Consider the following 12772-nt stretch of genomic DNA (forward strand, 5'->3'; position numbering starts at 1 on the left):
AGGTTACCCGTTTAGAGAGTTACAGAGTTGTAGTGCTAGAATTATTGCTCTCGCTCCAACGTTCGTGTCGATACCTCACATGTGCGGTTTGAACACCTTTTACATTTTCGGGCACGGCTTCTGCGCGCGAGCATGGAAGAATGGTAAATGGTGTTCAAACCACACACGATCGTTAGAGCGAGAGCAATAATTCTACCGCCAGACTTCCTCTGTAACTCTAAACGGGTTACCTGTAGAAATTTTTAAAGCGTTGGCTATGAAGATTTTTAAGTACTGTCGTTTGTCACCATTCCACGGGTGTGCGCAATTTCATTGCATGACATGTTAGGTATCTATTTACTCGGCGTGATATCATCTTTCACATTCTACAAACACATTGGGCTTTTCTTTTAATTCATGAAAATGTCTTTAAAAAAAAAAAAAAATTCTGATCATTTTTATTGCTGTCAGAATGAACGCCAGCATCCCATGCAACGGTAATGGGCAGCGACGGGTCCTCTAAATGGAAGGATCTATAAGACCCCAAATCCCTCCTTTGCTCTTAAAAGTATTCAAAAACATCAAAATCTGTGTTTTGGAATACTGGGGGATTTTTCAAAAATCAAAAAGGTAGACAGCACCAATCCCCCTCCCCACCTACAGTGTATGGGCCAGGCAGACACCACCACCACCCCCCCCCCCCCCCCCAGGACGCACTTACCTGCCAGGCACAGTGCCAATATAGGCACCCCTACAGTGTATGGGCCAGGCAGACCGCACAAGTGCACCCTCCCCCCCCAGGACGCACCCTACCTGCCAGGCACAGTGCCAATATAGGAGCCCTTACAGTGTATGGGCCAGGCAGACACCACCACCCCCTCCCCCCCCCCCAGGACGCACTTACCTGCCAGGCACAGTGCCAATATAGGCACCCCTACAGTGCATGGGCCAGGCAGACAGCACCAGAGCACCCCCCCCCCGGATGCACCTACCTGCTAGGCAGAGTGCCAATACAGGAGCCCCCACAGTGTATGGGCCGGCAGATGGCACCAGTAGCCTCTACTTTGCACATGCCAGCAAGGCACAGAGCAAGTGGCTCCACTGCTGTGCACAGGATGCCCTCCAAAAGGAGTAAAAAAAAAAAAAGAAGAAGAAGAGGCATCGAGGGATAAGAATTGGGGTCCTAAAATAAAAAAAAATGACACTATGTGGGTGGAGCTTATTGTAGGGCAGTTTTACTTTCAGTGATTAAATAATACTTAAAAAAAAAAAAAAAAAAAATACTAAAAATGACTTTCTAGGAAAGTTTATCGCTCATCGACTTTACCGGTCACCCCCCATAGAGTGACAACAAGCAGCTTCCAGATGTCACTTCTACAGACCGGGTCTGATAGGAAATCAAGGAATCCGATTGGTCGTTCTGAATGATAAGAAAATGTCACCTTTAGCACAATTTCCACACATTAGAGGCGGGGGAGGTGCAGCGCCTAATCACTCCCATACTGGGGGGAATACGCTGCGTATACTGGGAGAGCTGGTGACGTGCCGGCACACCAGGGACCCGTTAGGGTGAATTCGATGGGGGATGGGGGGTGGGGGGGGGGGCAGATGTTTCGTCTTACCTCCTCTTGCATTCCGCACTCCAGCAGCATGGTGACGCAGGCCTCGATGGGGAACGCAATCTCCCGGCCGCTCACCGTCAGATGCTCCTCCAAAGGCTTCCCGTACGATGGCTTTTCTATCCAGGCCTCTGGGGAGGACAGACAAGCAAAAAACGGTCGGTTAGAAAATTAAATGTCACGATACCCATTCATCTGCGAGAAAAATCGCAACAACCAATCAGAGAGCAGCTTACAGTGGTCTGCCGAAAACTATAATACTAGAGGCTGATTCCTGATTGGCTGCTTATTTGAATTCATTGGTTGAGCAGCCTGCCATTTATAAACACACATCTTTAATAAAGAATAATAATAATAATAAAAATAATAATAATAATAATAATAAATAAATGAACCCTAACAATACATAATAATAAAATTTAAAAAATACATAAATAATAATAGTAATACATAAAATGAAACAAATAATGAAGGAATTAACCCTTGGCCCCAAACCCAAGTCTAATGCCTAACTCTAACCCAACCGAACAAAAAAATAAAATTAATTAAAAAAAATGTATAATAATAATAATAATAATTATAACAATAATAATAGCAACAATATATTCAGAATATATTATATTATAAAAATATAAATAAAAAAATAAAAGCAGATTGAAAAGTTGAAGAACATATAATAAAATGGAAGATATTTGTCTCTAATGGCCAACAAAATCTCCAAAGCTCAAAAGACTCTCTGTACAAAAACGCCCCAAAAACGCACACATAAAAACGCTCAGTTGTGAACGCAGCTTTGGAGCTGAACTCCAGACAGGAAAATACACAGGTGAAATGCATACAGCGCCTGGCAAAAGTATTCATACCCCCTGAAATATTCCACATTTTCTCATGTTGCATCCAAAAACTTCAATGCATTTTATTGGGATTTTATGTGATGGACCAACACAAAGTGTCACATAATTGTGAAGTCGAAGGAAAATGATAAATTATACAAATAAATATGTGAAAAGTGTGTGTGGGGGGGGGGGGGGGGGGAGGGGCATTTGTATTCAGCCCCCCTTTACTCTGATACCCCTAACTAAAATCTAGTGGAACCAATTGCCTTCAGAAGTCACCTAATTAGTAAATAGAGTCCACCCGTGTGCAATTTAATCTCAGAATAAATACAGCTGTTCTGTGAAGCCCTCAGGAGGTTAGTGAGCAAACAGCATCATGAAGGCCAAGGAACACACCAGACAGGTCAGGGATGAAGTTGTGGAGAAGTATAAAGCAGGGTCAGGTTATAATAAAATCTCCCAAGCTTTGACCATCTCATGGAGTTCTGTTCAATCCATCATTGGGAAATGGAAAGAGTATGGCACAACTGCAAACCTACCAAGACATGGCTGTCCACCTAAACTGACCGGGCCGGGCAAGGAGAGCATTCATCAGAGAAGAGCCAAGAGGTCCATGGTAACTCTGGAGGAGCTGCAGAGATCCGCAGCTCAGGGGGGGAGAATTTGTCCACAGGACAACTATTAGTCGCCTCTCCACAAATCTGCCCTTTATGGAAGAGTGACAAGAAGAAAGACATTGGAGGAAGAAAGTCATAAGAAGTCCTGTTTGTAGTTTGTGAGAAGCCATGTGGGGGAGGGGGCAGCAAACATGTGGAAGAAGGTGATCTGGTCAGAGGAGACCAAAATTCTACTTTATGACCTAAAAACAAAACGCTATGTGTGGGGAAAACTAACACTGCCCATCCCCCGAACACACCATCCCCACCGTGGACATGGTGGTGGCAGCATCATGTGGTGGGGATGGTTTTCTTCAGCAGGGACAGGGAAGCTGGTCAGAGTTGATGGGAAGATGGATGGAGACAAATACAGGACAATCTTAGAAGAAAACCTGTTAGAGTCGGCAGAAGACTTGAGACCGGGGCGGAGGTTCCCCTTCCAGCAGGACAACGACCCGAAACATCCAGCCAGAGCTACAATGGAATGGTTTACATCAAAGCATATTCATGTGTTAGAATGGCCCAGTCACAGTCCAGACCTAAATCCCATTGAGAATCTGTGGCAAGACCTGAAAATTGCTGATCACAGACGCTCTCCATCCAATCTGACAGAGCTTGAGATATTCTGCAAGGAAGAAGAATGGGCAGAATTGTCTCTCTCTAGATGGGCAAAGCTGGTAGAGACACCCCCAAAAAGACTTGTAGAGAAAGGGGGTTCTACAAAGTATTGACTCCGGGGGGCGCCATACAAATGCCCCTCCCCCACACTTTTCACATATTTATTTGTATCATTTTCCTTCTACTTCACAATTATGTGACACTTTGTGTTGGTCCATCACATAAAATCCCAATAAAATAAAAATTTACCTCTTTGGATGTAACATGACAACATGTGGAACATTTCAAGGGGTATGAATACTTTTTCAAGGCACTGTATCTGGTGGCTATTTAACCTGCCTAAATATTTGCATTTCTGTTCAACTTCTCACAATTATTCATTTCTGCCAACACAGTGCAGGCAGACTGATGACATCACTTTCCCAGTTGCCATTCTATACACCAGGAGGGCGGTGCCCTCTCTCCACCCCCAAGCCTGCTGATAGGTCAGCGAAGGAGCAGCAGTAGATGATGAGCTCATCTGTCTGCTCACACCGCTTTCCCCTCCTATCAGAATGTTTCTTGTCGGACATTTGCATGCAACACACCTGATTGGCTCCCAGTCCTGCCTCTCCTCCTCCCAATGGTCGGCTCTGCTGTACAAGGATTGCAAGGGGCCAATGCCAAGTCAGTGTCAGCTACGCATTTCCAAAATTCGAGGATCTGTTTTATTAATGAGGCGCCTAATTAATTTGTATCTTTTATACAGGATACAGTATGCCTGAAGCTCAGCTAAAGGTTCGTTTACATGTGCGTTGTCGATTATGGCGCCTCTGCAAAGCCATCTGCAGTGGATTATTTTTAGGGGCATTTGAGAGGCGATATGCTACCTCCTGAATGTCGGTTTTAACCAGTGAACGCCAGCAGCACCATACTGTAACCACATGCATTGGAGGTTCTGCCATGGTCCTATTAACTTGAATGGGCCACGTTTGTCGGTGGTTCAGCCTACCAAAACATGACATGCTGTCATTTTTGCCTCGTGCTGGAAAATTTACTACTCCCTCTGGAACACCCCAATATTTACTATTAATCCTCAAACCCAAAGAAACCAGCTTGAGGCACCATACCACTTGACCCCCCACTCTTATTAAATAAACTGGTCCCAGTCAATACCCAGTTGACCTTATTGCTACTAGGTCCTACACTGATGACCAAACCCTAATCCTAGTCTTAATCCAGAGAACTTGGTTTAGATTTTATTTGGAACTGTTTGTCCAAGTCCTGAAAAAAGAAGAGTCTTTTTTTCTCCAAAAACAGGTTGGTTGCATCCAGGCATATACTGGCCATCGGGACTACCGGGAGTTTCCCGGTGGGCAGATGGTTCAGTGGGCCACTCTGATGTAAGGGGGCTGCTGATGGGACACTCTGATGTAAGGGGGCTGGTGATGAGACTCTCTGATGTAAGGGGGTGCTGATGGGACACTCTGATGTGAGGGGGCTGGTGATGGGACACTCTGATGTAAGGGGGCTGCTGATGGGACACTCTGATGTAAGGGGGCTGCTGATGGGACACTCTGATGTAAGGGGGCTGCTGATGGGACACTCTGATGTAAGGGGGCTGCTGATGGGACACTCTGATGTATGGGGGCTGCTGATGGGACACTCTGATGTATGGGGGCTGCTGATGGGACACTCTGATGTAAGGGGGCTGCTGATGGGACACTCTGATGTAAGGGGGCTGCTGATGGGACACTCTGATGTAAGGGGGCTGCTGATGGGACACTCTGATGTAAGGGGGCTGCTGATGGGACACTCTGATGTAAGGGGGCTGGTAATGGGACACTCTGATGTAAGGGGGCTGGTAATGGGACACTCTGATGTAAGGGGGCTGGTGATGGGACACTCTGATGTAAGGGGGCTGGTAATGGGACACTCTGATGTAAGGGGGCTGGTAATGGGACACTCTGATGTAAGGGGGCTGGTAATGGGACACTCTGATGTAAGGGGGCTGGTAATGGGACACTCTGATGTAAGGGGGCTGGTAATGGGACACTCTGATGTAAGGGGGCTGGTAATGGGACACTCTGATGTAAGGGGGCTGGTAATGGGACACTCTGATGTAAGGGGGCTGGTAATGGGACACTCTGATGTAAGGGGGCTGGTGATGGGACACTCTGATGTAAGGGGGCTGGTGATGGGACACTCTGATGTAAGGGGGCTGGTGATGGGACACTCTGATGTAAGGGGGCTGGTGATGGGACACTCTGATGTAAGGGGGCTGGTGATGGGACACTCTGATGTAAGGGGGCTGGTGATGGGACACTCTGATGTAAGGGGGCTGCCGATGGGACACTCTGATGTAAGGGGGCTGCCGATGGGACACTCTGATGTAAGGAGGCTGGTGATGGGACACTCTGATGTAAGGGGGCTGGTGATGGGACACTCTGATGTAAGGGGGCTGGTGATGGGACACTCTGATGTAAGGGGACTGGTGATGGGACACTCTGATGTAAGGGGACTGGTGATGGGACACTCAAAATGTAAGTGGGCTGGTCTGGATGAAGTCCAGGGCCAAATTTCTGTCCCAGTCCAGTCCTGGTTGCATCCGACGTGCTCAATCAACAAATATTTGAAACGCATCACCAAGAGAGGTGAACATTTGTACTAGGCCCTCCCAACCACAAACCTAAGAACTGATCATCTGATGAACGGTCCAGCTTTGGTGGTCATAGAGGTAGCAGCCTAGGACTAAAACCAGGTCCATGCACACTATACTTCCACCACAGGTCAACCTCATTGAAGGAAAACTAACTTTCTATCTAAACATTAAAAGGATTTCTCATTCCTGTTGGTTCCACACGACCACAAATATACCAGCCAATCAACATCCAAGGCCGTACTGCGGATGACCAACCTTTACACGCCATTCTTGAAATACATGCCAGATTGGGCAACACTTTTCAACACACACCTTGTTGGGCTTTGATCTGGGGCAACACGGCTTGCAAGAACGCGAGAGACTTCCTGTGGTACTCAGCCTGAACCTCTATAAGCTGGGAGATAAGAAAATTAATTAATTGTAAAATCCAGGGAATGTTCTAAAGGTTCCCATTGGCTACAGTTAGGTTCAGCCCCAAAAACCTCTAGCAATCGGATTGTATTCTCTACACTTACCGTCTGAAAATAGTTTGCATAGTCTATTTCTTTGGCCACAAAGTTGTACATATCTGCTGACAACTGATCCTGGAAGTACAAACACACAGTTACTTTTGACGCATTATGTCGAGAGAAGTGACAAGCGGGAGCAGAGGTTCCACTCACCCTACAGATCTCCACGCGGTTCGCTGCCTCTTCCATCTCTTCCCTCAATGCGTCCGCCTTTGCTCCAGAGGGCTGCAGATTGCTAGAGATACCAGATGACTTTGCAGACTGCTGCCACCTGTGACCCGCCAACAAAAAGAGAACATTTCAATGTCAGGGGCCTTCATTTACTGTAACTTTATCATGTAGGAATCTGTGCAAAGTGACAAAGTGTAAGGTTCTATTTGAAGAAAAGTCCACCCCACCACCCAATGATACACGCCTTTGCTCTTCTCCCCGTCACCCAATTGATCTGTCCATCCCACCACCTAATGACACCCAGTGACCTACAACTTTCAAATGTCCACCATCACTCGGTTCATCTGTCCATTTCACCACAAAAGTCCATCCCAACACCGAATGACCGCCAGCGCTACACACCTTTGCCATGCCTTACCATCACTTTGTTCATCTGTCCATTCCATCACCCAAATTCCATCCCACAACCCAATGATACCCAGTGCTTCACACCTTTGTCATGTTCCGCCATCACTTTGTCTATCTGTCCACCCAACCACCCAAGTCCATCCCACAATCCAATGATACAGAGCGATACACATATGTGCCATGTTCTCTATTACTCTGTTCATCTGTCCATCCCACCACCCAAACTCCATCCCACAACCCAATGTTACCCAGTGCTCCACACCTTTGCCATGCTCCACCATCACTTTGTCTATTTGTCTATCCCATCACCCAAGTCCATCCCATAACCCAATGATACAGAGCAATACACATCTTTTGCCATGTTCCCCATCACTCTTTTCATCTGTCCATCCCACCATCCAATGATACCGAGTGATACACACCTTTGCCATGACCCCGTCAGTCACTTAGTTCATCTATCCATCCCACCATCCAATGATACCGAGTGATACACACCTTTGCCATGACCCCGTCAGTCACTTAGTTCATCTATCCATCCCACCATCCAATGACACCCAGTGATCTATACCTTTGCCATGCTCCGCCATCACTCTGTTCATATGTCCAGACCATCACCCAATGATACTTACCTTTACCATGCTCCCCCGCCACTCTACCTTTCAATCCCACCACTCAAAGTCTATCCCACCACCCAATGATACCCATTGACGCACACCTTTGCCATGTTCCACCATCACTTTGTCTATCTGTCCATCCGACCACCCATCGATACCCACCTTTGCCATGATCCCCCGTCATCTTGTTCATCTGTCATCGCCCTGAACCCAATCTCCAAGTAACTCCATGCAAGTCTGTGTTGAAGGCTACACGGTGCTTAAGACCTTTTTTTCCCTGCCGTGACAGTTTATGGCAGGGATATGCAATTAGTGGACCTCTAGCTGTTGCAGAACTACAAGTCCCATGAGGCATAGCAAGACTCTGACAGCCACAAGCATGGCACCCAGAGTCAGAGGCATGATGGGATTTACAGCTGGAGGTCCGCTAATTGCATATCCCTGGTTTATGGGCTTGGTGATTGGTTGCTTAGGCCTAAACACTGCACTGTGAGAGGAAATGGAGAAGGGCACATGCTTCCCTCCGTTGAGAAGTACCAATCTTTCCAAGGGCTTGGAAATAAGCGAGGGCATCAGTAGGTGTGTGTAGGTGGAAAATTTAAGAGAACCAAGCCGACAACTGCTCTTGAAAGCCCACATCGCCAAACCTAATAATTGGTAGATTCGTGCATAGTTGAAACGCGTAGCCTGGTTTCCATGTCCTATGTGCAAAAAAACATAGGAAATGGGGTGCAGAAAATTGGCAGCAGGTTCTCTGGACTGATGAGTCAAAAAGTGAAAATATTTGGCTGGAGCAGGAGGCAGTTTGTTCCCAAAGGGTTTGAGAGCGGAAAAATTACTTGATCGAAAAACACTTGATAAAATCCACAGGAAAACGCAAAGCCCAAGAGGTGGGATTACCCTTTAATTTCCATATTCATATCTATAAAAAACGATTAGCGATGTGACATTTCCTTCACACCCCCATAACGACTCTTCCTTTGATTTCTGTGGTTGTCTGTGCAGGTTATTCTCCGACTTTCCTTTTTTCAATCACGCACAGAACTCGTGTTCCTTGCGAGCCGCTGACTCATTCCAGCAGCAGGGAGAATCAATAGATCAAGTCTGCTTAATTTTCCACAAAGCTCTGGAGACAACGATTGTGAGTCACACACTGCCGATTGTCTAACCGCACAGCGAGTGATGGATACGCAGGGATGGTTCTGGCCGGAGGCTGCGGCAGACTGACCCACCATAGCAGTACACAAGCCGTAGCTTCCGTATCTCGCAATGCTAAGAGCAAACAAGCTCCAAACTGCTACTAACAAAAACAAAAAGGTAGATTCCTCTATATATGGCCTACAAACCTTTGGCATCAGGTGACCATTGGACAGAAAGGATATCTTTGCATGACTTGTCTGGTATCTTAAAATGAAGGATAACCCCACCCATTTTCAGATTTGTGCCACATTCATGATGACTTGGTGGTTCTTAGCACTCTGCCTTTGGAGGCCTGAGGTCTTGGGTTCAACTCGTAGAAGAACGACTTCATATGGAACAACCTGTATGGAAACCTTACGCTCCAAAAACATGGTTGAAGTCCACTGGAATATGTCTATTTTAAAGAAGTTAGATGAGCTTCGAAAAATTAAAATGTTGGTCTATAGATTCATTTAGAAATATCTATAAATCACTGTCTTGCCTTATATGATCCTACTGAAGGGATATTTAGCTTAACCGCTTTCATTCTTTAAAGCGGACCTCCACCCTAATGTGGAGCTTCCGCTCATTGGAACCCTCCCCCCCTCCGGCGCAACAATTGGCACCTTTCAGGGGGGAGGGGGGTGCAGGTACCTGTACAATACAGGTATCTGCACCCACTTCCGGCATAGATAGCCGCAGAATCTACTCCCCTTTCCGCAGAATCTACGCCCCTTTCTGCAGAATCTACGCCCCTTTCCACAGGTCCCCCGCTGTCTGCTGGGAAACACACGGATTCCGGAGACAGCGGGAACCATCCTTATTGCGCAGTGTGACTCACGCATGTGCAGTAGGGAACCGGGAAATGAAGCCGCAAGGTTCCACTTCCCGATTCCCATAGCCAAGATGGCGGTGGCAGCACCCAAGAGACGATCGAGAGATCGGCTTCGGGTGCCGACATCGCGGGCGCGCTGGGCGGGTAAGTATCATTATTTTAAAAAAGTCAGCAGCTGCAGTATTTGTAGCTGCTGGCTTTTAAAAAAAAAAACAAAAAAAAAAACGGCGGACTCCCGCTTTAAGAAATTTAGTTTCCATTTTGTGTCTCTCTAACATCCACTTCACAAATATATATGCTCAAGTTTTGCCAATCTAGTTTCGTTTCTCATGTTACCGTTATCTTCTTTCAGTTGTTTCGCTTCTTGGAAAGCACATGATTTTGAGGAATCACTAGTTTTATTGTAGGCTGTACTTGTATATGATTGGATAATCTGTATGACACGTTCAAAGGGCAGTCGTTTCTGAAAGCTCCCTTTAAATATTCACACCAAAGAATAAAAGATTAGATTTGCTCGGAGAGACTTTGTTGTTTTGTGTCATTGTCTCAATGGTGCTAATCTCCCAGGCCTGTGTGGGTGATTAGACATCACGCTTTAAACAGACATTAAGGGGTTAAAAACTACCTCTAGACAATCTACATTCCCTTCACCTACTACTTTGAATTACCTTTGTATTATGTGAGATATTGAACCTTGTCAGTAGTAGTATTGTAAGTGATGGAGTCGGGGCACAACCGATAGGTGGAGCACCAAAGGGGTAAGGGTAGCTGGACCCCCCCCAAAGTTCAGTTACAAAGTTCCAGACTGAACTGAATGAAGCGTCAGGAAAGGAACGTGGCCTCACCTCGCTCTAGAAGAATCCATATCCAGGACTAATTTGGCTAAGTGCTTCCTCTGTTTTTGGATGTTAGGAATGTCCACCTAAAAAGAATAAAAGAGGACCTGTCACCATGCAGCAGGACCCAATCTGAATTTATAAAAAGGCATAGAAGGGTCAGTCTAAAACTGGAACAATACTATGAATTCAAAGAAGAACACACTAAGAACGCGTCATTATTTGAGAACGGAGTTGAGGCAAGAAAAAGGAAGCCAGGGGTACTTACTCCAGCTGCATTATATGACAATAACGCATCACGCTCATTTGCAGGTTTACAGGGTAAATATAAACTGGCACGCACAACCTTTTCTGCTGCTCCTCCATGCACTGTATGCACAATTTGGGAGCTCTGGCAGCAGATTCTCCGACTACCCAATGATAGGGATCTTAAAATCACAAGGCCCTAAAGGGTCTGATGTCAGACATCTACTCCCACCTGGTACATGCCACCTTGATGTCTACACAACTGGAGGTCCGAACTAAGTGGCAGACACTCATTCCTATCCTCTTAGATGATTGGGAGGAAGCGTGGTCTTCTCACTTGTTTGTGTCACCTGCATTCAATACAAGGCTAACCCAACTATATATGTTTCACCAAATCATACCCAACTCCAATTAGACAGCATTAGACAGCATGCTATGCATCGTATACCTTCACCAAATTGTACATTATCTCACAAAAGTAAGTACACCCCTCACACATTTTTATCAATCTTTTCTTCCATCTTTTCATGTGACAACACTGAAGAAATGACACTTGTCTACAATGTAAAGTAGTGAGTGTACAGCTTGTATAACAGTGTAAATTTCCTGTCCCCTCAAAAGAACTCAACACACAGCCATTAATGTCTAAACCGCTGGCAACAAAAGTCAGTACACCCCTAAGTGATAATCTCCAAATTGGGCCCAAAGTGTCAATATTTTGTGTGGCCGCCATTATTTTCCAGCACTGCCTTCACCCTCTTGGGCATGGAGGTCACCAGAGCTTCACAGGTCACCACTGGAGTCCTCTTCCCCTCCCCCATGATGACATCACAGAGCTGGTGTATGTTAGAGACCTTCCCCTCCTCCACCTTCCCTCTGAGGATGTCCCACAGATGATCAATAGGGTTTAGGTCTGGAGACATGCTTGGCCAGTCCATCACCTTTACCCTCAGCTTCTTTAGCAAGGCAGTGGTGGTGTTGGAGGTGTGTTTGGGGTGGTTATCATGTTGGAATACTGCCCGGCAGCCCAGTCTCTGAAGGGAGGGGATCATGCTCTGCTTCAGTATGTCACAGTACATGTTGGCATTCATGGTTCCCTCAATGATCTGTAGCCCCCCAGTGCCGGCAGCACTCATGCAGCCCCAGACCATGACACCCCCACCACCATGCCTGACTGTAGACAAGACACACTTGTCTTTGTCCTCCTCACCTGGTTGCCCCCACACACGCTTGTCACCATCTGACACCAAAATACGTTTATCTTGGTCTCATCAGACCACAGGACATGGTTCCAGTAATCCATCTCCTTAGTCTGCTTGTCTTCAGCAAACTGTTTGTGGTCTTTCTTGTGCATCATCTTTAGAAGAGGCTTCCTTCTGGGATGACAGCCATGCAGACCAATTTGATGCAGTGTGTGGCGTATGGTCTGAGCACTGAGAGGCTGACCTCCCACCACCCCTACAACCTCTGCAGCAATGCTGGCAGCACTCATACGTCTATTTCCCAAAGACAACCTCTGGATATGACGCTGAGCACGTGACCTCAACTTCTTTGGTGGACCATGGCGAGGCCTGTTCTGAGGGGAACCTGTCCTGTTATACCGCTGTATGGTCTTGGCCACCGTG

The 12772-nt window shown here is 46.5% G+C and overlaps 1 protein-coding gene across 4 annotated transcripts in view; it reads right to left on the minus strand.

The window, feature by feature from the left end:
- ARHGAP44 (Rho GTPase activating protein 44) overlaps nt 1-12772 on the minus strand; it is a 135077-nt gene that overhangs the window by 54782 nt on the left and 67523 nt on the right. For all 4 annotated transcript variants that reach the window (XM_077458601.1, XM_077458599.1, XM_077458597.1 and 1 more), the window contains exons 6-10: nt 10911-10987; nt 7012-7129; nt 6865-6933; nt 6662-6743; nt 1602-1729 (exon numbers count right to left, since the gene is read on the minus strand). In XM_077458601.1, coding sequence (XP_077314727.1) covers nt 1602-1729; nt 6662-6743; nt 6865-6933; nt 7012-7129; nt 10911-10987 — 474 coding nt within the window. The remainder of the gene's footprint in view (nt 1-1601; nt 1730-6661; nt 6744-6864; nt 6934-7011; nt 7130-10910; nt 10988-12772) is intronic.

This window comes from Lithobates pipiens, unplaced genomic scaffold (genome assembly GCF_037356315.1).
Source record: "Lithobates pipiens isolate NorthernLeopardFrog02 unplaced genomic scaffold, aLitPip1_a1.2 Scaffold_28, whole genome shotgun sequence".
Lineage (NCBI taxonomy): Eukaryota > Metazoa > Chordata > Amphibia > Anura > Ranidae > Lithobates > Lithobates pipiens.